Source organism: Battus philenor, unplaced genomic scaffold (assembly GCF_028537555.1).
Source record: "Battus philenor isolate CCGP_79_NKW_IND1 unplaced genomic scaffold, ilBatPhil1.0.hap1 SCAF_19, whole genome shotgun sequence".
Lineage (NCBI taxonomy): Eukaryota > Metazoa > Arthropoda > Insecta > Lepidoptera > Papilionidae > Battus > Battus philenor.
Genome location: NW_027181681.1, coordinates 3,798,564 through 3,822,986, shown reverse-complemented (window position 1 = coordinate 3,822,986; position 24,423 = coordinate 3,798,564). Strand labels below are relative to the sequence as shown.

The following is a 24,423-nucleotide window of genomic DNA, read 5'->3' as shown; positions in this document are numbered from 1 at the left end:
ATATTTAATAAGGAAACCATAAACTAGCAAAGAAATTCATAAACTCGTACATTCTACTCCGTCACAATAGCGTGATGAAAAAAACAATCTTCAAAAATAAAATGCATCTATCGTGGGGGCCATCTGATAATTTAAAATATTCTTCTGACATAGAGACACTATCTTATTAATGAATACGCGATATTATTTATTGAATTTATAATATATTATTTAGCACGTTTTCGTAAAAGAAAACTGCTTTATATCAATAGCCAATAACTGCTCTAATGTATTGCAAAAAAACAACCTACATGCCAGTTTAGTCTTAAGAATGCAAGTAACAAACTCCTACTTAAACTCTATTTTAACTAGACACAATTAGTTATTACAGAACTTATGCTTTTTGAACATGTGGGTTTTGGTAATGATTACAATTAATGATCTTGTTAGTTTTCTTGAAGCAGTTTTAATTAGAGCCAGATTGTCATGCAATCAATTGTAATGTTATATTGATAATAAGGGTATCAACATTTGAAGTATTCAATGAAACTGCAGTATAATGGTTTTTAAGATGATTGGTTAGGTATGGAGTGTTAAAGGTGCTATGCAGAACTGTACAGAATATTCTGCACTCCCTATGAAAGACAATTATAAAGATTTAATTTGATATAAACTTATAAATTGTGTTATGTTAAAATGTTGTTACAATTATTCACAGTAATTATATACATCCTTGTATAGCACCATTTTATCTCTTACAAATTGTAAGAAATCCTACTTATTCAATAAAATGAATGGCCTGAACCAAGCTTCTTTAAATCACACACAAATTTTCATAGCTCTAAATAAGTTTAGAATAGGCTCTTAAAAAAATAATATAAACAATAGTTGCATGTACAAATTAAGTTATATTTTATTCATCAATAGTTAAAGCCCCACTGTTGATGTCATCAATGAGGTCATGAGGTGGTCTGCCATCAATGGTGCAGCCAACTGACTGTGCTGTGCCAAGAATTTCTTTCACTGTACCAGACAGCTCCCTGGCCATTGAACGCGGTCGCATGGTCTTGGCAATACCAACAACATCTTCTAGTGTAATGTTTCCATTGTGCTTGACTGTAAGAAAAATTATAAATTTAAAAACTATTTAGTAACCAATCTTAGTAGTCTACAACCTAAGTTTCTCACAGGGTGTTACGGGCCCCTGATACATTCTAATGCTTTTCTTGTTTAGTTTATGTGCATGTATGTCAAATGTAGAGCATTATGAAACACATCAATATTAATAAAAAACATTTTATGTCATAAATTAACTACTAATTAAATTTACATCAGCGCAATAGTACATTTCCATCATCACTATATATTAATGATAATAAAAAGTAATTATGGCGCAAAGTCAACATTATCCTCACTTATGATTAAAATTTATGTTATTTTGTCACTTGAATTTCTTATATGTACTTGTAATCAAAACTTTAAGAGCACTTCTTGTGATTAGAATTTTAAATAAAATGTTTTTTGTCTAGTCCAGTGAACACAAATTTACTTAAATTATATATATGAATGTACTCGGAATAAACTTAAAATTTAGTTAACACAAAACTTACTGTTCTTTTGTTTCTTTCTGTCACGAGGTGGCTCCTTTAAAGCTCTGATGATAAGGGCAGCAGCAGATGGCACAACAGAGATTTGTGCTTGCCTATTTTGTACAATTAGTTGTACTGTAATCTTCAGACCTTTCCAGTCACCAGTGGCCTTAGCAATGTCATCACCAACCTTTTTTGGAGACTGAAGAACACAAGATATGAACTTATATGTGTGAACATTTATATACAGATTCTTTATTGCAAGATAGTTTGCAACCAAATGCTTAAAAATTTACATATCATGTACTAAATCATAATATTAAAGGCTATACATTGTAAGAAACAAAAAACATTTTGTGTAGCACAAAAATAACAATAGAGATCATGTACAATATCACAGCTTTAAAATGAAGAGAATTATAGCAAAAACACATTGCTGTACTAAATCTCTGTGATAAGTAAATAGCATTTGTTAACAAACATAAACTTTATGCGAAAGTGTAGATGTGTAGTGTGTATTATCGTGATGAAGCTGTACACTAGGTGTAAATGAATTTGAGTAATCTTAAGCAGCGGTCAAATGGCCTGGTCCGCGACTCCTTATTGGACATTCGGAGCAGCCGTGACAGGGAACGGAACACGATCCTGAGTCACGGGTTCCTTCCATCCGCCACCCGGAAGGACGCGCCTGGTAGGGTGGCCCCCCCAGGATGAAAGCAACAAGACAATCAACGTTTAATATAAAAATTCAATATTTTTAATCGGTAAACAGACATACTACACGTGTCTTGTCACCTTTTAGGTTATGTATAATAGACCGCCACGTAAGTTATAATCAGTAATTGCACTAAAACACTTACAAGACCGAGCGGACCAATTTTAGGGGCCAAAGATGATGTTGCACCAACTTCTCCTCCAACACATCTCAAGTTAACTAAAACACAAAAACAAAGTTAGAACACCACAGCAGAACATGAATGAAAACACCTTTTTAACAACCTTACCGATTTTAATTTCGTTAGGATCAAACTTAGGAGGCATTGTGGAGTGATTTTATAAAATCTACAACTTAGTTAAAAATAAACCCAAACAGATTAATTCGGATTTAAAAAGCAAGCCCGAAAGCGTTCCGTTAACGCTGACAGCTCGCTAGAAAAGAAATGTCATACATAAATTTTACTATGGTTTGACAACTGACTACTCTCTATGAGTATTACCATGAGTTTTATGTTCTTTAACAAAAGAATTTACTGATTGTCTATTATAATATAATATCAGTATTTTTTTAAGAAAATATTTAGTTCTATTGATAAATTTAAGAGTCTTCTTTTACACTACATAATAATTGTTTTTGACCAGAATTATTATTATTATTATTTTAACATCATTTTGGTATAATTTCCTTTGATCAATAATTTTAATCTATCTTTTGTATCGCATTTGGTATTTTATTTTGTATTGATTTATTGTAATTTTATAGTATAATTATATAGTATTCTGTCAACTCTTACGTCTACTGTAAGTACTTTTATGTACTATTGATGACAAAATTGACAATTTAGTTAAAATAAAAATCTGTCAGTCAGTCAGATAGTTTGTCTATCATTTTTGTTACAATTTTGTAATATTTGTGCTTAGTTTGGCAGAAATTTGCACTCTTATAGAAAATCCCCATTAGCAATGGCAAACGACGAAGTTGTGTTAAGACAATATTTGTCTAAGTATAAACATCGTGATTATACTGCGCGAGAAGTCATCAATCTGATTCAAGTGTATCGCAGTCTCGTTTACCGTTTAGAAGCTTTCGTATTCAATAATGGCACTAGGAAAGATTTACTTAACCTTGAGGGCACAATACCAGTAAATTATAAAGGAGCGTTTTATAATATCCCTGTTAGTATTTGGCTAATGGACACTCATCCTCAAAATGCGCCTTTGTGTTTTGTTAAACCGACACCTGAAATGACGATAAAAACGTCCAAATGGGTAGACAGTAATGGAAAGGTTTATTTGCCGTATCTACACGAGTGGTCACATTCAGGTTCAACTCTTCAAAGATTGGTTCAGTGCATGATTGCAGCCTTTGGGGAACTGCCCCCTGTTTATGCTAAACCACGAAATCAGCCTCGACCGCCATATCCGGTCAATTCTTTTATGCCACAGCCATCAGGGTATCCATATCCTCAAGTCAGCCCTCAACCTGGTTATCCAACTGCCACTCCCTATCCCACAACTTCAAATTTACCTTATCCTAGTTTTGGTTCACCTTACCCCGCCCCAATAAGCACAAATGGCACACCATATCCAGCAGCTACGTCTTATCCCCCTACAACAAGCTTTGGAGTTGCAGCTGACACTGCAGGAGGTACAATAACGGAAGAGCACATTAAAGCTTCTTTATTATCAGCAGTCACAGATAAGTTGCGTAGAAAGTTGAATGAACAGTCGCAGCAATCACAAGCTGAACTGGAAACTTTAAGACGAACTCAACAAGAACTCTGTGAAGGTAAAACACGCCTTGAAGACATTTTCACCAGATTGCAACGGGAAAAGGTTGCTCTTGAAAAAAATTTGACTATCCTTCAGGAAAAGGAAAACGAATTAGAAGCAGCTGTTGAACGTCTTGCAGAGCAGGATGGTGTTGAGGCTGATGAAGCTGTTGTTACCACAGCACCATTATATTCACAGCTTTTAAATGCGTTTGCTGAGGAAGCTACTCTAGAAGATGCTATATATTACATGGGGGAGGCATTACGTAAAGAAGTAATAGATTTGGACACATTTTTGAAACAAGTACGTACATTGGCACGGAGGCAATTCACTCTAAGGGCTCTAATGCATAAATGTAGGCAAAAAGCTCAACTAGCCTGTTAATTGTAACAGCGATAAAAACAATGCAATGATAACCTACAATGATCAGTTCTTGGAAAAAATGTTTTGAAGGCTTAAACCTTTATTATTGTTTAGTCTTACAATTAAAAATTAATGAGACTAAATATCAATATTTACATAATTAAAACATAGTACATTTTATACAATGGCATGTATTATCAAATTCAGAAATGTTCATTATGTCATGTTTTTTTGTTTCTTTTTAAAATGTTTACCATCTGGTCTTTACCAGTGATTATATTCTTATATCATACAGAACTTTTATTTAAAATTTCAGCAGTGTTAAATTAAAATAAACATTTAATAATATAGCCATTTAGTTTTGCCACCTATTCATCTTAAATGTCCATATTTACTGAACTGTAAGATTGAATTCAAGGTTGTTTCGACATTTTATACTACAAATATGCTTTTGAAAGTTGGGGATTTTTTTTAATAGCAACTAAACCCCCATTCGATTTGAAAGTACCAAATATATATCTTATTACGTAATCTTACTCTAGTTGTAAGGAATAGCATGATAGACAATAATATTTGAACTCGGAATGGAAATCATTATGCAACAATTACATTTTATGGCTTGAATCATGTCTGTAATGGAGAATTGATTTTATTCTGTTGTGTAACTCAATTAGTTTTAGTTATATAAACTAATAATTAAGAATTTTTAGTAAAAAAATTGCACCAGATTTATTTTTTAAAAATGCCAATATTAAAGCGTATTTTTATGATGTACTATTTACCATGAAGTAAAGATCCTGTCTCTGATTTTTTTGTCTTGTTAAAAAAAGGTTAGTTTTTGAGGTCCTTATTTTAATTTTTGGTTATAAATATTATGTTCAACTTTTAATAATTGGATAAATGACTAATACAATATATTTTTCAAATATTACATATTTGTTATTCAAAAAAAAAAAGATGTTTGAGTCTCAAGGGAATCAAAATAGTGTAAAAATATTTGTAATACTTGTATATCAATTGCAGTATATAGAAAATTTCATTGGATGTAAGGTTGCTAATTTATATATCTTTCATCTCAGAAGTTATTGCAAGCAAAAAAAATCTATCTTTATGTATGGATGTGGAACTATAGTATATATCTGACATTAAATAGCAGATGCCTCTTTAAAATATAACCAATTTTTTGAGCTTCTTGTCTAAATTAAGAAATTGTACATTTATGTTAAAGGTGTAATGAATAACTTTTACACTAATTATTTAGGTAAATATTGAAATTGATTATATGCCATATGCTAGAGATTGGATATTAAATGCATATTTGCAAAAAGTCAAAGATAATAAATTATGGAAGCCACTTAAGTGAAGGTAAATTAACATTTGGAGACTATCTGTACATAATTGGTAGTAGTGTTCAATAGTGCTCTCCATAATAAGCAACCATTCAAACTTTGGAAAAACATGGATCAGAATGATCAATACCTGATATAAAGTATTAAAATTTAAAATATGTAGTAAAGTTTGTTTAGGGTTTCCAATTTAACTGGACTACTCTATTTAATAAAATTACTGTTTTCACATGTATGTTATATAAATTTGAGTTATACCTATTCTAAATGCATATTGTATCATTATTCATTATGATGTTAAGGAGTAATATATACTATTTGTTAATAATTTTTATATTATCTTGACGAACATTTAGCATAAGTTTGCTTATACCCATTTGGGCGCAATTACTCACAAATATATGTATAAAGGCCATACAGTGTTTTATTTTCTATTGTCCATTAATTTATTTATTTAGCTACACCAGCAGTACACAAATTCAAATTACAATCTGGTTTACAACTTAAGAAACCCAAAGAGTTCCAACCATCATACTAGGTAGAAGCGTTGCCGGAGTTTCTCCCGCCACTTCTTTTCCCAGCGCCAACGCTTTTCGAAGTTGTGGCGGTTGTACTAGCCAGGATATGGCAACCAAATCAAGGAACGGCCTTTCTGGTCACCGTTCTATCGGAATGCTAAGGCGGATGTTATCGACTAATGACACCCTAAGCCGAGGTCCCTTCGTTGGAGGCTTTGAGTGTAGTCACTCCATTGAGTTTCCGCCAAGCGATCTGAAAGCACGGCGGCCTCCCTGTTCAGTGAAATAGCATTATTTAGCGGCGCGAGCCAAAGTTTCTCCAGAAGTCCTCGAGCTTTCATACGGAACCTCCAAATGCCATTAGGGTAGCAGTGAATTTAGTATTAAAAAGTGTTCCAAAAGTGAAAATGTTTCCACTAGCACGCAAAAGTGCAAACAATTATTAAGATTGTGACTATAAGTGCCGTGAAAGATATCTATCAGTTAATCGTTTAACACGTTAACTGCCATAGAAGAAATATATTTTTTTTTAGAAAAACTTTTTAATGATATTTGGTGTGGAATGTTAAGACATGAAAATATATCTAACTTAAAGTGAAATCGGTTCGATAGTTTTCAAAATATTTTCAAAAAACCTGACGAGGTCACCGGTGACCTACGTGGCGCTGTGAAGCGAAAATATGTAAAAACGTTACGAAGGCGCCGGAGTGACCGCAACTCCGGTCACCCTCTCCTGGCTGCATATTCGTCGCCATTAAGAAAAACAGTTAAATTATAAAAAATTAGGAATCGAAGTTATTTTAAATACAGCTGTTGTAAATGGATGGATTATGTACACTGAAAATAAAAAAGTTAGAGAAAGTATAGTAGGGTATAGAAGGCAGTTAATAGAGTACCTGGTAGATTCAGGAATGGATAGTGAAAAACCCGAAAATACTGAAAGACCAAAACAACTGAAGCACCAGTTGAAAAAGCGAGAGGGCAATGTTAGAAACACAAGACGTTTCTGTTCAGTATGCTACAAACATACTGCAAAGAATGCCCAAACGAACCATATTTTTGTTTGGCGTGTTTCAATCAATCTCATTGTTATTTTTAAGTTTTTAATTAGACATGTTAATGTTATTTTTGATTGATACTTTTGAATAATTATTGCGCTGTGATTTTTATACTAAAGTTGTTTTATTTTTCCTTCAACAAACTTTTTGAACCCTTATGATTCTCATATATGTAGATGTAGTAGAACATTGGAGATTGAAATAGCATATTTCTATTATGTTATTCTTAATCCAAGCTAAGGTTATTCCTATGCTAAGTTTGATTAAAAATACAAACAAAGAGCACAAACAACTTGCTCTTCACTTATCACAAACTGTTATGTTTACAATTTAAGAAAAAAAAAATCGAAAAACGTAGGTAGGCAGGAACCACGCCAAAGAAGTATTCTACAGCGCCATTCCGGCCACTTCAGTACAGAAAATGTATCAAAAACGCATCCTCCGGCGTACAAATTGGTTCCAAAAACAGGTTTGCCTTGAGGTCACCGGTGACCGTAATGGCGCGTAGATGTAGGTAGGGGTCCGGTCACCGGTGACCGGAGTGGCAGCTAACGTGTTAAGTAGTTTATTGTAAGAACTGCAATAAATGAATTTATTGCAAAATATCCATTAGTAATCCTGAGTTATCGAAAAAACAATTATGAAAATAACTTTACAGAAAATATTTTCTAATAAAAAGTAAAAAATTAAGAAGAAAATATTTTCTTCTTAATTTTTTACTTTGTCATAATGCACGTCGGACAAAGGAAGCATTCCATATCCGATTACTTTCCTATTTAAAAATCTTTAAAGCGTAGACGGTAGTATATATTTTCTTTTTAAATATTTACTATTTAAAAAGATTTTACTTATAAACTACAGAAACCTCTGTACCGCGCTTTAGATAAAGGCGGGGAGATGGTGGTCGAAAAAAAAGCAGTGACGCAGCCTGACAGTTTTGACGTAAGACTGACGGAACGAAGCAGCTGTTAGTTTACCTAATTTGGTCACGCGCATAACTAAGGCGCGGTACAGCGGTTTCGGTGGCACTACGGTATGTTATGCAATATGATTTTTAATTAACTTTATTCGCTGAAAAAAGTTAATATCGCCCTCCCTCAACCGCGGTTTTGTTGTGTGTGTTCCTGAGACAAAACGATTTTTGTAATGGGTGACCGCAATCGTTTAGAAAAATAAAGATGCGTTTACACATGTCTAATTCTTGAAAAATAGGCACTAACAGTTTTTTTTAATATTATACCGAAAATGTCAGTTTCTGAGCTAATATTATTCATATACTATTTAATAGAAAAGTTTATTCTTCGATTACTATGAAATAAGACGATTTTGCCTAATAAAATATAGATTGACATTTCGCATACGATTTAAGTACACCCTTAAATTTTTATATCTCGCCAATTAGAAAAATTGTTAATATATTAACTTTTGCAAAAACATTGAAGCCATTTTAATGAGAGATATTTTCACCTCTGTCATTAATTTGAGAGGATATTGAAGATTGTTTATTACCTTGAATAAGGAATTGATGTGCAATGAAGTGTCAGGTTAAATTGTAGTCGTTACAGTATAATCAGTTTTTCTATATTTTTAGGATCCCGAATTCTAAAAAACTTTTTCGTGGTTGTTCCCTCAAATGTTAGATATTAATTGATAAATTATATATTCTATCGATTCGTGGCTTAGCAACAGAATATTAACTGTTGCTATGGTGTTTTGATACGTTCATGAGTCAAGTCCTATTTTTGTCACTAAACAATAAAACTAAGTTACTAGAACTTAATCCAGGAGGCCGAAGCTCTAGTGCTACTGTAACAGTTCAAGCGTTTTTAGTTGCGTTTCCTCTCTTCGTGTGCGATTTTCTTAAGGTAAAGTTTTTTTAGCATTAGTGATATAGACTTAAGATAACTAAGGATCCCCTTTTTTAATGGCGGTTCTCTATGTTGTGACATTTGCAACCTCTTTTTTTATTTACTATGCTCAAACAGACCAAAGTCAACTGAGCTTATGTTAGAGGGACCGGAAAGTAATGTCGCTTTCTTAATCATACGACTATATTTTTAACAATTTTTTATTTCTAATTAACAATATGTTCACCATCGTTATCAACAACCTTTTGGCATCTAGTATACGTCTTTCAAGTACGTACAAACGTATTTACACGTTAATGTCTTTGTAAATAGAGTTGCAAATTTTGAAGCAAGCAAGTTGCACTTTTTGAAAATTTCAGAGTGATTACTATACTACACAGAGTGATTGAAAATGCGTGTAAAAATCTTATAAATTTTCCAAGAAAAATCGTTATATATTCACCATTTTCACACTATGTCATGTCAATGAATACGATTTTATAACAACGTGCCAAACGACGCGGTAAATTTATTCTTTTGTGAACAAGAACAAGAAATATTTTTATATAAATAATATATGTAGATGTTTAAATATATCCTTTATGGTATATATTATATATAATTATATTATGTAGCAGCCATTAGTTTATTTTTATAAGGAGTTTTTTGTGGTTATTTTCGTTTTCAATTTGATTATACTTTTCTTCTTTTTTTCCATTTCGATTTTCGTGTTTTAAGATATTAACTAGTTTTACCTACCGTTATTAATTTTTCTCTGCGCGGTTAATTGATAGAGAATGCTTTCGGCATTACGTTCCCCGTTATATATAAAAAGTGTTTAAATAAATAAATTTCTTATATATTCACAAGCTCTGCTAAAAGGCATATTATTCTATTTCAGACTATGTTTTCCATAAAGATATTTGGAATTGAATTGTTCTAATTTTAGGGAAAAATAGAATTTAATACAATCATCAAAATAAAAAAAAATTGCAAACCCCAATGAGTTTATTTCTTTTTAATAGGTGGCGTTGCCAACTAATGTGAACTTAATTTTAGCTGATGGTTATAAATGATTGTAATGATATAATATAATAAAAATGTTTTTGTTGACTTTGACATTTAAACCTTGAACACCTATTACGGACCACGCTGGTAAATAAGAATAAAAATTTTCTTCTGGAATAGGTTTAATTGGTGATCACACAAAAGAGACCTGGTTATCAAGCTTAAGATGGGTAGTTATCCATTCTTATTGCTAAACAAAATTTCGTCGTTTTTTAGCCCATAGATCCCCTTTGCAAGGCAAAGCCAACTAGGACATCCCAAGGACGATGCTGCCTATGCTTTGAAACTTGTTTGTGAGCAGTGACGACCCTATATCATTAATGCACAAAGTGCAAATAATATAACATTTTATCCTCGAAATTGAATCCACAACCTACAATCGCCAGTCTCAGTTCTCTACAGCTGGACTAACACTGCTCATACATAATTCTTACAAAAATGAGGATAAATAAAAGATAGGTGCAAAAGAAATTCAGTAGTAATATTTAACATATAAAAATCTCTGAAGCATTACATGTGACGAAGAAATAAATAGCGTGCTAAAATTGCAGGAATGAATTTAAATGCAAATGATTCATTTTTTATCTTCCTTCTGCTTTTTTCCTTTCTTGGCCGCTGCAGCTGCTTCCAGGTCAATAGGAGCTGGCTTCACATAGGGTATGATTTCCTGGTACTGTTCTGGCATCCATGGCTTGAGAACTTCAGGCACCTATGAATAAAGTTATTCATTAGTTTAGTCCTTAACATTTGACAGGGCCTTTTAGGGTAGATATATATTTTTATCCGATTATTGAGAGCAAGGCAGTGTAATAATAATGTGATTGTATATCAATGAGATGGGAAGAAACTATAGAGGTGGTTTGAATAATTTACTATTAGATAAATTAATATAAAGTGTTAAGTATATTCAGAATGTTTAGATAAAGATAAAATTTATTTAGAAGTCATATTAATTGTCAACTTATTTAATTAATTTATTTTATTTATAATTCTACTTTTCTTGACAATATATTATAGTTGTGGGGAATAAGCTGAAAGACAATCCTTAACAACACAATCTATAAATAAAATTTAGCAACACAGATTCAAACAATTTTTTAAATTAAGCCTGAATGTAAACAAAATAATCAAACTACTTCATTGCCTAGGCTTCTTGTTATTTAAAAATAGCTTATTGAATTGTACATTATTGTTATTCAATGACACCATAAACATATTTTTCATACCAAGATTTTTGGATACAAAAATTCTTTCCATAATTAGCATACACACTCAATATATATTTATAATTTCATGTTCACGTAGTGCTCCTTTAGGAGCAGAGGGAGGGGAATAATGGCTTATTGTGACAAAAAGTGAAGACAGTGCCTATTATAAATATTGCAGAATAATTATACATCTGACTGTCTGAAGAGTCACCTAAATGTGAGAAATTAAGCAATAATTTCTTTGTACAGTTAATAAAGAAATTTATCAATCTACTCATTTTATTTAATTATAAAAAATTTTAATTTTTATTAACATACAAAAAATTTAAATTGTTTATCACTTTTATAAATTGTCACACATTTATTTTTTTTGTTCCCCTGCCATGTGTAAGACAGGGACGGTATGTTTCTTCTTTCTCACATTAGCTTACTCCCGTCATCTATATTCCTGATTACCTTTGCTTCTTATATCACATCATATATATTTATATTTTGTATCTATTTATTTTTTCCATAATCATCGATTATTGACCTTACTCTTTTTACATTTAGCTTTTGCTTTCTTGTTGTCGGGCTTATCTGACATATATTAATCTTTAGTTTTCATCTTATCAATTATCTGTTCTACCACCTTGCAGAGCCTAAGCAACGCAGGGCGACATTTATCGTAGTCCACGAGGGAGACATCCGTTATTTTCAGAGGAGGAGTGTCAAGCGTTTGTAAAGTTATGTCTACAGAAGGGATTGCAGAAAGTGTAAGTGTGAGAAGTGTCAAGAAAATTTCAGACGACTTGTTTCATGAATTGATTTTATTGCTGGACAATCTTAACTCATAGTACTTCATAACCTCAATACATACCAATTTTAGTTATATTGGTATTACCATGGTTAATATAGTAATTATAGGAAAAAAATTGTTTCAATTGACATAGCGATTTTGTTAACATATTTTACTTTACACGAAACGTATTTACGTACCTTGATTCCTTCTTCCGTCTGATTGCATTCCAACAGGGCGCATATGACACGTGTAGTCGCACACATGGTAGCATTCAGCATGTGAACATATTCCGTAGCTGCGTTCATCTTCTTAGTCTGCCCATACCTATGATTTATTAATGATGAATATCCTAATAATTAGTGCTTTCTTGTTAATTTTTATGGCAATTTTAGAAAAAAAAACAAAAATATTTAAAGTTTTTATTAAAAAAATAAAAGAGATAAATGGTGTTGTACAGACTTATAGTTCGCATAGACTGATAATATGTACCCAATAAACAATTGATATCTAATCGTGGGTAGGAATATGTAAACTATTACTATTTTAATTGGACTGGAGTATTGTAAATTTATAAGACAAATATAAATAAATTCCAATAAATTCTTGATAATTGATAATAAAAAGACCATGCTTGTGATTTGTCTAAGAGATATTCTCTTTGGCAGTTAAAATGGCAGTGAGTAGGTCATATAGGGCGCACAACAGATGGCCGCTGGGATCTTAAGTGAAGAGCACAGACCGGCACGCGCAGGGTAGGACATGCTCGAAAAAGGTTGTGGTCAGCGTTGGAAGACACTAAAAACGGATTGCATACAACCACTCATATTTAAATTCGATGAGGAGAGGCCCATGTTCAGTAGTGAACCTATTGGCTGAAATGATGGTGAACAAAAAACAAATGTTAAAAAATATTAGTACATAAAGTTACCTGACAAGCAGCCGCCTAGCTTGATACTCAAGACAGTTGCTGCACGAGACCAACTCTCGAAATGCTCCGGAGCCGGGAAACCACGCTTCAAGATCCAGTTTCTTAGCAGCCGCATGATTAAGAGCACCAGACACAATGTTCACTATACGATATGGCACGCCAAGAATTTGGTAGAATTCCTCAGCATTTCCAATCATCTCGTCCATCATTTTCCAAGAGGCGTCGTCGTGAGGCGAAGTCAAAACAAATTGTTCAATCTGTAACATAAAATTATACCTGTCATCTACGTTATCATAATGTCAGCCGATAGTCGTACACTGCAAGGCATAAGCTTCCTCCAAAAATGGCCACGATGACCTTGCGGTGCCTGTATCCAGCTACGCTCCGCGACGTATGACTATGTCGTCGGTACATGATATCTATTGGAGTATAAAAATGTTTATTATAAAAGACGAAAATCCAGATACATCTTTAATATGTTTTTTTATAAAATATGTAAACAAAAGAAAAAAAAAACATATTTGAAATGTATCAAAGTCAGATATTGGGATGTTGGTCTACTATAGAAAGAACTTACTGTTGTATATATACAATAACAGTAAGATAGAGTGAGATGATAAATAACACTTTTCGGTATGTAGGAATATACACTTTATTCTTTACTTAATCCACATATTAGAAACTAAATAAAACCACCTCCATAATTTCTAAGCCTGAAATAACTTACGTAAATATGCGTCTGATTATCTACTTTACAGTAACTGTAACTATTACATTTATATTTATGTAAAAAATAAGTTTACAATGGACATTTTTCTAGATTGACAAAGTTTTATTACTAACTTATTAAAGCCACCTCAATAATTTTTTTAGGCTAAAGCAAAATGCATTTGATTTTTTTAATTTGTAAAAGTGCTATTATTATATTTATTCATACATGTTTATCTATCTACAGACAGATAGGACCTGGTTTTTTTATCTTATTCCTGACTACCCTTTTCTTGTACAATCAAGAGATATTTATATCTTTGACCTCATCCAATCAAATCATTAGCTATTCATAATATAATGACATTTATAATTATGTAATATGTAATGATAATTGAGTTATAAATACCTTTTCAAACTGATGCACTCTGAATATGCCCCGCGTATCACGACCATGAGAGCCCACCTCTTGTCGGAAACATGTTGAAAGACCAGCGTACCTATAATGTTTTATATCACAATACAATGAAAAGAAAAAGGTGTCCATTCAACAGTTAGTTAAAGAAAATTCATAAGAGTGTATCTCTCAGAATGAATTAAAAGGAAAACTCTACACCACGGCTCTCAACAATGTAATTCACTAACTATGGCACCTTCTTTTTTCATCTAATCATGCATGGGTGAGAGAAACATTTTTTTTTCTGCTTGTGCGAGTGAGATAACAAACTCTATCAGCTTGTTTGCAAGTAGAAACAGCAAGAATGTTTCTTTTTGTTTTTTTTTGTTTATTATTACTTTAATAAAGCCAACTTCATAATTGCAGGGAAAAAAATTACTTCAGGAGAATAGGCATCCAATCTCTAAAATTTTTAATTACTCGAAATTCTATACATTTATAAAATTCTACATATTAAAAAGAAACAATAAGGAATAAATAGGTTCTTTTTAAAAGAAAATAGAGAATGCATTATCATCAAGAAAGTTGTTTTAAATTATCCTTAAACTAACTAAATTAGAGCACTAAGCATTAAATTCCTTGCTATACTCTGTTAGCTTATTATTCCATAACAATTCTATAGATAAGTCACTATATTGGTCAGAGTGGCCAGCATAATGTGGGACTCTCGATCTACTTACAAGGTAAACTTGACCATGTTGAGATTATAGGAAAATGCTGAATACTGGCCACTTTCAACTGGTATTTTTCCAAATCAACAGGGGAGGCTTATGTCCAGCAGTGGACTACAGCTGCACGATGATGATGGTATTGGTCGGAACATGGATTCATACCTTATTGGCAAGGAAGATTCAGGAAGCCACTCATCTCTATGATATGCAGCTATAGGTTGCTCTGATGTAGCAATTAAGTACTTCTCTTCTATGACACTGTCGCCTTTATTCTCTGAACCTTTTCCCACCACTTTGTAGAGTTCTTCATCAAACTGTGCCAATTGAGCCACTTCTTGCATGACCTGGATAAATGCACATGTAGAAAGAATAATAATTAATAACAGGAAATTAAAGCACGAATACTGTTCAGTATAAACAAATTACAAAACAGGAAATAAAGAGTAACTATGCATAAATATAAATTGCTAATGGAAGCAGTGATAGTAACAAAATGTTATAGGTAAATAAGTTGTAATCAAATTTTATATCTATGTCAAAATAAATTTAAGTAGTTATCTTTAAGAAACAAAAATGACTATTACAAGTGGCAAATGTTTTCCTAATTTGGTTTCCCTAATTGGAGGTTTGAGTATTAGGCATGGGCAATAGAAAATTCTCTAGTTGACATTGATATTTATTTTGTTAAACATTTTGATCTAGTAGATGTGGTTATTGAGAAGTTTATAAACGAAATATAGGACTATGATGGTATGGTAGCATATTCTATTTTAATCACTTCATTACAGTGCTCGTCGGACACAAAACAGTACCCACGACTGAGGGGGACTTTTACCTACCTCTGCAATTACAGTTCATTATATTTAAATTATGAGAACGTCATGCGTTGTATCAGGATGTGTTTGGTGTGATATCAAAAAATCACATTTATTGTAATACTATAAAACTTGCGATATAAATGAAAAAAAATCAATTACTTTAAGTTAAAATGTAAAATTTTTTGTTTATAAAAATAAAATTCAACATAACGACCGAAATGAAAACACTGTCTTAGTTACATTATAAGTAATATCCGTAAATATATTAAAGAAATATATATTAAAGAGCAAGATGGATACAGTGTCGCTGCGCGAAGCAGCGCGCACCAGGTAAGAGCCGGCTGTGCGTGCCTGTGGCCGTCGACTATATAGGCTCCAAGTGGTTACAAATACATATCATAATAGATGGAAGTCAAACATAGGCCTTAACTGAAAATTCAACTAACAGAATTGCGGCCTATCAATGAACAGTAGAAAGAAAGTATGTAGGTATTAAAATGAATGATAGAATAAGATAGATTGAATGGAAGTGATCAGGACACATAATAAGAGGAAAAACAAGTGAATCAGATTAACAACGTAATGGTAACCAAGGGAAATCAAAATAAAAAGGGAAGGCAATAAAAAAGTTGGGACAATGATATGACTGGCCGTAGTTATAACATAAAGAGTGGCCAGTGAGTGATCTTAGTGGAGTAAATAGGAGAAGGCTTCTGCCAGGTAACAAATAGACTTGCAAAAAATTACAAGAAACCATATAAATTTATTTTAGTTTATTACTTTAACATATATATATGTATATTCAAAACTGTAAATCCAATCCAAATCCAATTGTCTGAATAATATGTTTAAATATTGTTATAACATATATGTATTTACCTCTTTCCTCATAAAAAATGGTGTGTAGAGAGGAGTGTATCCTTTTTTCAAAAGTATTCGCAAAGAAAGTTGTATTAGAGCCTGCTCTAAGAACACAGCTGGGCCTTTCAAATAATAACCTCTTCCGCCAGCAACTGCAGAACCTCTGTCTCCATCCATACCTGTAGGATTGTGCTCTTAGCTTAAGAATCTATGCACTCTAAATAAGTCTCAATAACATAGTTTACAGTTACAATTACAGTGTGTATTTAATTATTAAGTTGCTTTTTTTTCATTTTTCATTTCATTCACATATGTCAGTTATACTTTTGGTGATTGGTAAAAAGTGTAAAAGCTTTTACACTTTTTACAAATAACTTGAATGAAACAATTGTGCTACAAAAAATATTTTTTTTCCATTGGAATACATATGGCTTCGTGGCTTATTAAGTTTCTGCCAGTTTCTTCTTTAGGAACAGATAGTATACAAGAATTAATTTTAATTATATTTATTCTAGTACAATACTTTAATTGACAGCAAATAAGATATAGTTATCACACCTTTCAAGCTTACTACACTTACGACTAAATATGCTATGTAATAATCAATAAAATTAAGAAGCCTTGTGACTCTGAAGGATTATATGTGGCTCGCGATAAAATGTCATGAATTATTGACAAAAAATGTGAATGCCTATGTGCAAATACACATTTTGTAATATCATTTATTTATTTTCAATAAAAATTATACCTGTGAAACAAATTATATTTTTATTGCTTACCTTTTAAATACAATAAAAGTTATTATTTATTGTTACTTATTCGTGTTTTCACTATTCGCGGATTAAAAAAAACAACCCAATTCCTATATTCGCAGCTAAAAATATCTTTATTTGCGAGACTAATAAGTACTTGTACATTAATAAAAGGATTCCAATAGGTATTCAAGCAATGTTAAGCCTTAAAATATTTATCAAAATGTTCAATATCATTAATTAAATTAATTTGTTTATACATTTGTTTGGAATTGGAATGGTGTTTTATATGCAAAACACTATTCCATATTCACGGTTTTTGTATTTGCGACATATCTATGAAACATATCTCCAAATAAGGAGCTTTTACTGTATGTAATTTTGTCTCACAAATAATTTAAAATTTTGAATAATAAATCCTACTACAGCTAGCTTGGCCTGTCTAGTTATAAGGATCAAATATGTAGATAAGCAGGTAAGCTTATAAAATAGTTTATTTTATCAATAAAACTCTAAGTAAGTCATTGAAGTCACCTTCATAGCTTGTTTGAAAAACAACATTATCATCATTATGCCAACTGAAAGACCCCCACTGCAAGGTATAGGCCATAAAAAATTTGTTTAAGTAAAAATGCATTGTAATATAAAAGCTATCATAATTATAATTTTAGCCAAAAGACATCCACAGCTGGACCTAGTCCTCCCCCACATACTTTTAATAAAATTGATTGGAACAAGTCTATAGGAGAGGGAGTCATCCAGCATTTTTAAAAAACCTTAATAAAGTCACCTGTTCACTTTGCCAATGGACATCCTACACTGCCCTCATTGGTCCACGGTCTCTACACTAGAACTATGAAGCTCCAGCTGCCATCAGTTTTGTGGACTATGTGGCCTGCCCACTGCCACTTTAACTTGTCAATCTACTGGGCTATGTTGGTTACTATGAAAGCTATGGTAATATGTTGTAGTGAACACAACTTACCATCAATCATACAGATGAGATCTACATGAGAATACTTCTGCCTCACGGTGCAATCTCCAAATGTTCTTTCAACAAGATTATGGTCCTCATCATCATCAACAGGTACAGACGAGTGAAGATGGTTGCCAACTTCTCTCAGAGCTGCAGATCTTGCTTTCTCAGCAGCAATTAAGCCCTGCTCATTATTTGTGATAGCTTCATCTATTAGTACTCGAACCTAAAAATAATATTTTTGCCATTAAAAAAAACTATATCATGCTTCACTTATTCCAAGTTATAGTTCTGTAGGATTCTTCCCACGGTCTTGAAATTGTGATAAAAACACGAAGTCTGAAGTAGAAGTGTGTATATTCAATTAAAACCTCACCCATATTTATAGAGATTTAAAAGTATAAAATCAATAATCAACCAATAAAAATTAACCAATCACAAGTGGAGAAGTACAGTAGAGTGCTCTCTCTTTCGCAAGATGTATATAATGAATTATATTTCTATGGAATTCCCCTTTTCGATGCATCACTGATGATGATGTAATGTAGCTCTTACAGTTTAAAATTGATATAATAAAATTAATCAAGTCATGATACAGGCCTTTGATGTACCTCCAGTTGGAATAAAATGTTATAGAAGTGGCACACTGAAGTCTGCCTAAGCAAATTAAAAGCTTGCAGTATTCTAATAGAAGGGAGTATGAAATGGTTTAAATTTTGTAAAATAGTTATGATAATAAGACCTAGACTATGCATGCTATATATACTGAGTTGCAAAGGGGTAGTCATCTTGACCATATAGTTACACCAAAGAGACAAAGTTCTCTAACTCTTAATCTTTGTTACAACAAATTCTCCCAAACCAGTTTTGCAGATTTTGTGACCATAACAAAAAACTTTACTAGTAGCAATTAAAAATAGTTTTTGCAACACAATTCTAACGTGTTCTTATTATGCAGTGAATAGGAAACAACAAAAAAGTTTCTACCTACTTGTTTAAACAAAGAAATCAAGGATAAGACAATTCAATAATTTCCAGCCGTCAATATCTTTGGGAGTTTTTATAGTCATTAAAAACCATTCTAATGATTCATTGCATACATGACAGAATTTTGAGATTTATAGGCACTTTCCTGGAAGAAGAGTGGAGCCAGATGAAAATTCTTATTAAAAGCTTTTTCGATATCTAAATTCGTAAGCCCAATGTTTCCTCTTAAATACAATAACTTTTTTTTCATATTTGTAGTCTTTTTATTGTGTAATAAAATTTTAAATGCTGTGTCACTTATAAAGGTACACATACCAAAACCACTATTGATACTGAAATTGTTAATGTATTCTTAACTTATATGTACTGGTGTACTTAAACAAATTAATAAGTTGGCAACTACCTCATTAGGATAAAACCAACTTAATGGGACCTGCATATGTAATGTGATGAATATCTACATAACAAAAATGGATAAAACTAAATGGCTGATTAAACATAATATGTTGCAATTAGATTGAAGTTTCTAAATGCTGCACAAAAACATGGTTTCACTGTACTGCTTATGCCTACAGCTACTAAATAAATAACTCGACTTTTCAGGATTTAAATTTGTAAAAGTATATTTTTTTCCTATTCATATCACAATATTTATTTTATTTTGTTGATCATTCTCAGTATGTATCTATGGATTCTCATTTTCATCTGTTCAAATTTATGACCCAAGAAATAAAATAATAATATAATCTTATTTAAAATCTGTATCTTTTCTATCAGCCCTACAGCTTTCCTTGTTATTAAATCCCAAACAAACTTCAACTTCTACTAATTGTTTACAAACCTTTTTTATCTGATTAACAGTTAGTGGACGAAGTTGCTCAGCTGAAAGATTAGCGAGGTTATCAGCTACATCAGCAGGCACCTCTTGGTCTTCTGGGCCGACAGGTTCTTTGCTCTTCATCTTTTGACCGATTTCCTTGCTGCATACATTCTTCAACTTATTAAAATTATCTGCTTCGTGTCGTAACCTTCTCCAAAGTAGATCCTGGTCCACAACGGTATCAACCAAAGCTACGTCTTTAAACCTTTTACGCTGATTTTCTCGAATTTTTTCCGGGTCACCATCTTTATCAGCTCTGAATAAATCTAAATCTAAAACCATGGTGTATGGTTAAATTCAGCAAATATAATTTATTTAAAAATTGTTACAGTACGTAGCATATGGTTAGAAATCATAGGAACTGACGGCAGCGATGACAAATCGACAATGTCATTGCAATGCGGCATTACCAGAGTATATGCAATAAAAACAGTCAAAATTAAGATTGTAAAAAATATAAAATAAAGCTGTAGGGTAAATTTTCATTTTCTTTGAAAAAATTAGCACCTCTTAACTAAAACAAAATGAAACTACTTTGCAAAAATAATTATTAAAAAAATATTGGATACGTATTTATATATTGATCTAACAAAGATTAGTACGAAATTATAGCTGAGTTTTATATGTTAAATTTGCAAGTGTATTATACAAGCTCAATCGCACAAGTGAAAAATAGATTGATTTATTATTATTAAGGGTTTTATTCAACATCTGATATTCATCATTTATTCCGCATGACGTCCACTACCAGCTTTAAGCTTTCCCTTTTTCGGTTGGAAGCGGGCTACATTAGGAATTGATATAAATAGATTAATTTTTTAAAAAAATTGTAGTATAATAAAAGAAATAAAATATGTTTCAGTAATATTCAATAATTATAAATAATTAACATAACTACTCATAACAACGTTCGATTATTAGAAACAAAAAATTAGAGATTATCATTTTAAACATAATTTTCAAGTTATAAATGATGTATGTAATTATATATGACACGGAAATCTTTTTGACCCTGTTTAACATATTTTTGAAGTAATATCATGGAAACTTTATAATTTATAATGGTAACTTTAAGTTCTAATTGTCAAATGCAATTTGTGAGCCGTATTTTGAGGCCGTCGCATAAATATTTTTCACTTTGTTTTTTCTTTAATATGCGGGGCTTATTCTTTATACGTTTATTTGAATAAGCCTTAAGAAATCGCTCCGAAATTGTTAGTATTACTTATATTTAAAGTTTATATTATAAAAAAAGTTTATATTGTCCCTTGTTTACACGTCTTCAATGTCCATTTTCTTCTGATCTATTTACAAAGGGGTGGATACATACTGCACAACGTCAGAAATTGGCGTCGATTTTTGAAAGTTTAATTTTTAATAACGTTATGTTCTATAATATTTTAATATAAGCTTAAAATATTCACTCACCGACATTATAAAATTTGAGAAGTGATTGTATTCTGTGTTTATTTTTTTATATGGTTTTGCCCCCAATTGGTAATTAAAATTTTTCAGGCAATGTTAAAATGATTCCACTAAAGGACAATCAGGATGTTGCCTCATTCCTTGTTACAAAACATGCATGGAAGGGCAAGTACAAGAGAGTGTTCTCAGTGGGCACTCATGGCATCACCACTTACAACCCGGACCGCTTGGAGGTGACCAATAAATGGCTATATTCTGATGTTAAAAAAGTTTCATCACCTAGACACTCAAACTCCACAAATCATGATTTTACACTTGAATTTATTAAGAAAGACAAGAAGGTAGACTCTATGAAGTTTTCATCAGAACACAAGTGTCTAATATTAACAGAAGCCTTTAAATATAGACATTTATTTGCTGAAAAGTCAAAGGAACTATATGTAAGTTGCTTTATTTATATTTATCATTGTTTTAATTATTATTACAATAACTATGTATGCCATATATCAGTGTATAAAGTTATTGTATAGCCTGTTTATGAACTGTTGACACTTCAGCCCATAGATGCCCACTGGGGGGCATAAGCCTCCAAAAATATCTATGTGGGATATACAATAATTGCCATGCTTGGTAAGCAAGTTGGCAATTGCTATATTGTATTATGGTATGTAGGGCATGCTGCTGCACCTTCTCTGGAACCTCTGAAGAGCAGTGGCAATCCTATATAATTGCAGCACAAAGTGTGACTTACCTATGATTGTATCAAATTCATCATCAATCATGACATCAAATGTTAGTCTCAGCCCTTTACTGCAGCTACAGCAATGCACAGACTGTTTACTTAAACCTAGTTTAGTGACCAAAGGCTTATGAATACCAGAAAAGAATGGCAGAGGGTTTGAACTTTTACTAATGTGATTTCTCAATATGGTATTAGTGAGGGCTTGGCTAATAAGCCCCATGCTGCTATACACTGAGTAAAAACTGAAGCAGTGTATTTGTAAGCATGTGCTGACTGGTGGCATAATCTTCTAACATTCTAGTACATAATGTCTCAGCCTATAGGTGTTAAGTGTAAATAAGAATGGCATTAATTGTAAATGTGTAGTTATATAAGCATAAAACTTGCATTTTCAATGGATTATAAAAATATATTATTAGGTTTTGCAATGATTTCATAATTCATGAAATATTACTAAGACTGATCTCTATGACATTTTATGCAAAGCAATATATAGCAATTGAAATAAAATTTTATCATTTTTACCTGGTGTAAGAAAATAAATAAATAAATAACATGCGTGATGTGTTTAAATGGTCCTATTTGAAATCTAATAGAAGCCTGGGTAGCCTAAATTGGGTTTTTAATTGTTTTTTAAGATTTTGAATTTTTTTGTAGTAGTAGTTTGTAGCTGTCTATCTGTTGATATGGTGGTGATGATGATGAACTAGAAGTTCATTTGGACCCAATATTGTATCACATGCAATGTTAAAGTGGTTTAATTGATTCCATTATGATACTTTTTTAATTATTTATAATGCTTTCAAAATTGTTCATGTTTGTAGAACAAAAAGTAATTCATATATATATATTTAAAACTGCTTCCATTGATGGTACATAATGAGATATTATAAGATGTATAATCTTTAAGAAATTTAAAAATAATTGTAATGTTAAAACCAAAAAAAGTAAACAGTGTAGATTTAATTTGTAAAACATGTATTTGTTGTTGTATGGTTAGGTTATTTAATTAATGGTAAAAAAAATTATGTTTGTTAAAGAGGTATCAAGCATATAAACACCACTGGAGTGGCACCAGGTTGCCTGTTGTGCTTGAGGTGGGACCTTGCTCACTGGAACAATTAGATCCTTCAACACATACTTTGCTGGCTAGCTATCCATACTGTGACATTCAGGGTATTTTGCCTGTGAGGGACATACCCGGAGGATTTGTTCTGGCTGTTGGTGGTTATAGCCGCCTGCATTTGTTTTCAAATGCAATGGAACACCAAGTTATTATTGGCAAGATGCTGGAAATGGCTAATTTAACACTTAATATCACCATCAAAGTACTGACAGCCACAATAACTGTTGATGACTACCACAACCAGAGATTTGGTAAATATAGGTAAGTAGTGAAACTTATATTGTATTTACATTTTACTTGGAACACAAATGGTTTATGTTTTACTTGTTGTATGAAAATTTTCATTATATTTAAAACTATATAAAAAAAAAAACAATTTCAAATTACTTGTAATAAAATTAAATTATCTTGTTATAACAAATATTTTCTTAATTTACTTATGTAGAATAAATAACAATCTGGTTTCCGCACATACAGTAGTATACAATACTTTGCTAATTTTAATTACATACAGATTTTCAATAGGACAGGTTGAATGAAGGTTTTTGGATGTGGGTTAGTCTTAAGATATTACTGTTTCAATATTAGAGGCTGTCTGATAAGCGCACCGTAAGATGTCCGTCGAAAATATGGAATGACAGCCTTTTTAAAGTAGTCAAGTCACTGGTTGCAGGGCCTTTTCAGAAGGACCCATTGGAAATCTATTTATTATCCATTCATATATCTAGGTGGTAAGCATGAATGTGGCACTGTGTAGAATTTTGCGAATTAAAATCTTAGGGCGCAAATACCGTATACAGAAAAATTATCTTTTCATATTACATGTGTTCATTATTTATATGTGT

At 31.9% G+C, this 24,423-nt stretch overlaps 4 protein-coding genes across 4 annotated transcripts in view; 2 read left to right on the top strand and 2 right to left on the bottom strand.

Annotated features, from left to right (window-relative positions):
* Positions 1-867: 867 nt before the first annotated feature.
* RpL12 (ribosomal protein L12) lies at positions 868-2,736 on the bottom strand. Its single transcript, XM_068763939.1, has 4 exons — positions 2,573-2,736; positions 2,429-2,502; positions 1,590-1,770; positions 868-1,095 (listed from the first exon to the last, which is right to left on the bottom strand). Exons 1-4 carry the CDS (start codon positions 2,607-2,609, stop codon positions 893-895), a joined length of 495 nt encoding a protein of 164 aa, XP_068620040.1. The 5' UTR covers positions 2,610-2,736; the 3' UTR covers positions 868-892.
* A 389-nt stretch (positions 2,737-3,125) lies between these two features.
* On the top strand, positions 3,126-4,622 carry TSG101 (tumor susceptibility gene 101). Its single transcript, XM_068764208.1, has one exon. It carries the CDS (start codon positions 3,249-3,251, stop codon positions 4,440-4,442), a length of 1,194 nt encoding a protein of 397 aa, XP_068620309.1. The 5' UTR covers positions 3,126-3,248; the 3' UTR covers positions 4,443-4,622.
* Positions 4,623-10,230: 5,608 nt separating this feature from the next.
* On the bottom strand, positions 10,231-20,657 carry SerRS (Seryl-tRNA synthetase). The gene is made up of 8 exons (XM_068764022.1): positions 20,247-20,657; positions 18,428-18,644; positions 16,709-16,869; positions 15,174-15,355; positions 14,293-14,383; positions 13,176-13,432; positions 12,445-12,571; positions 10,231-10,967 (listed from the first exon to the last, which is right to left on the bottom strand). Exons 1-8 carry the CDS (start codon positions 20,565-20,567, stop codon positions 10,833-10,835), a joined length of 1,491 nt encoding a protein of 496 aa, XP_068620123.1. The 5' UTR covers positions 20,568-20,657; the 3' UTR covers positions 10,231-10,832.
* A 741-nt stretch (positions 20,658-21,398) lies between these two features.
* The window catches only part of Rme-8 (receptor mediated endocytosis 8), a 41,601-nt gene continuing 38,576 nt past the window's right edge, over positions 21,399-24,423 (top strand). Inside the window, exons 1-3 of the mRNA XM_068763954.1 lie at positions 21,399-21,499; positions 21,801-22,150; positions 23,493-23,839. Coding sequence (XP_068620055.1) covers positions 21,812-22,150; positions 23,493-23,839 — 686 coding nt within the window. The 5' untranslated portion in view covers positions 21,399-21,499; positions 21,801-21,811. The remainder of the gene's footprint in view (positions 21,500-21,800; positions 22,151-23,492; positions 23,840-24,423) is intronic.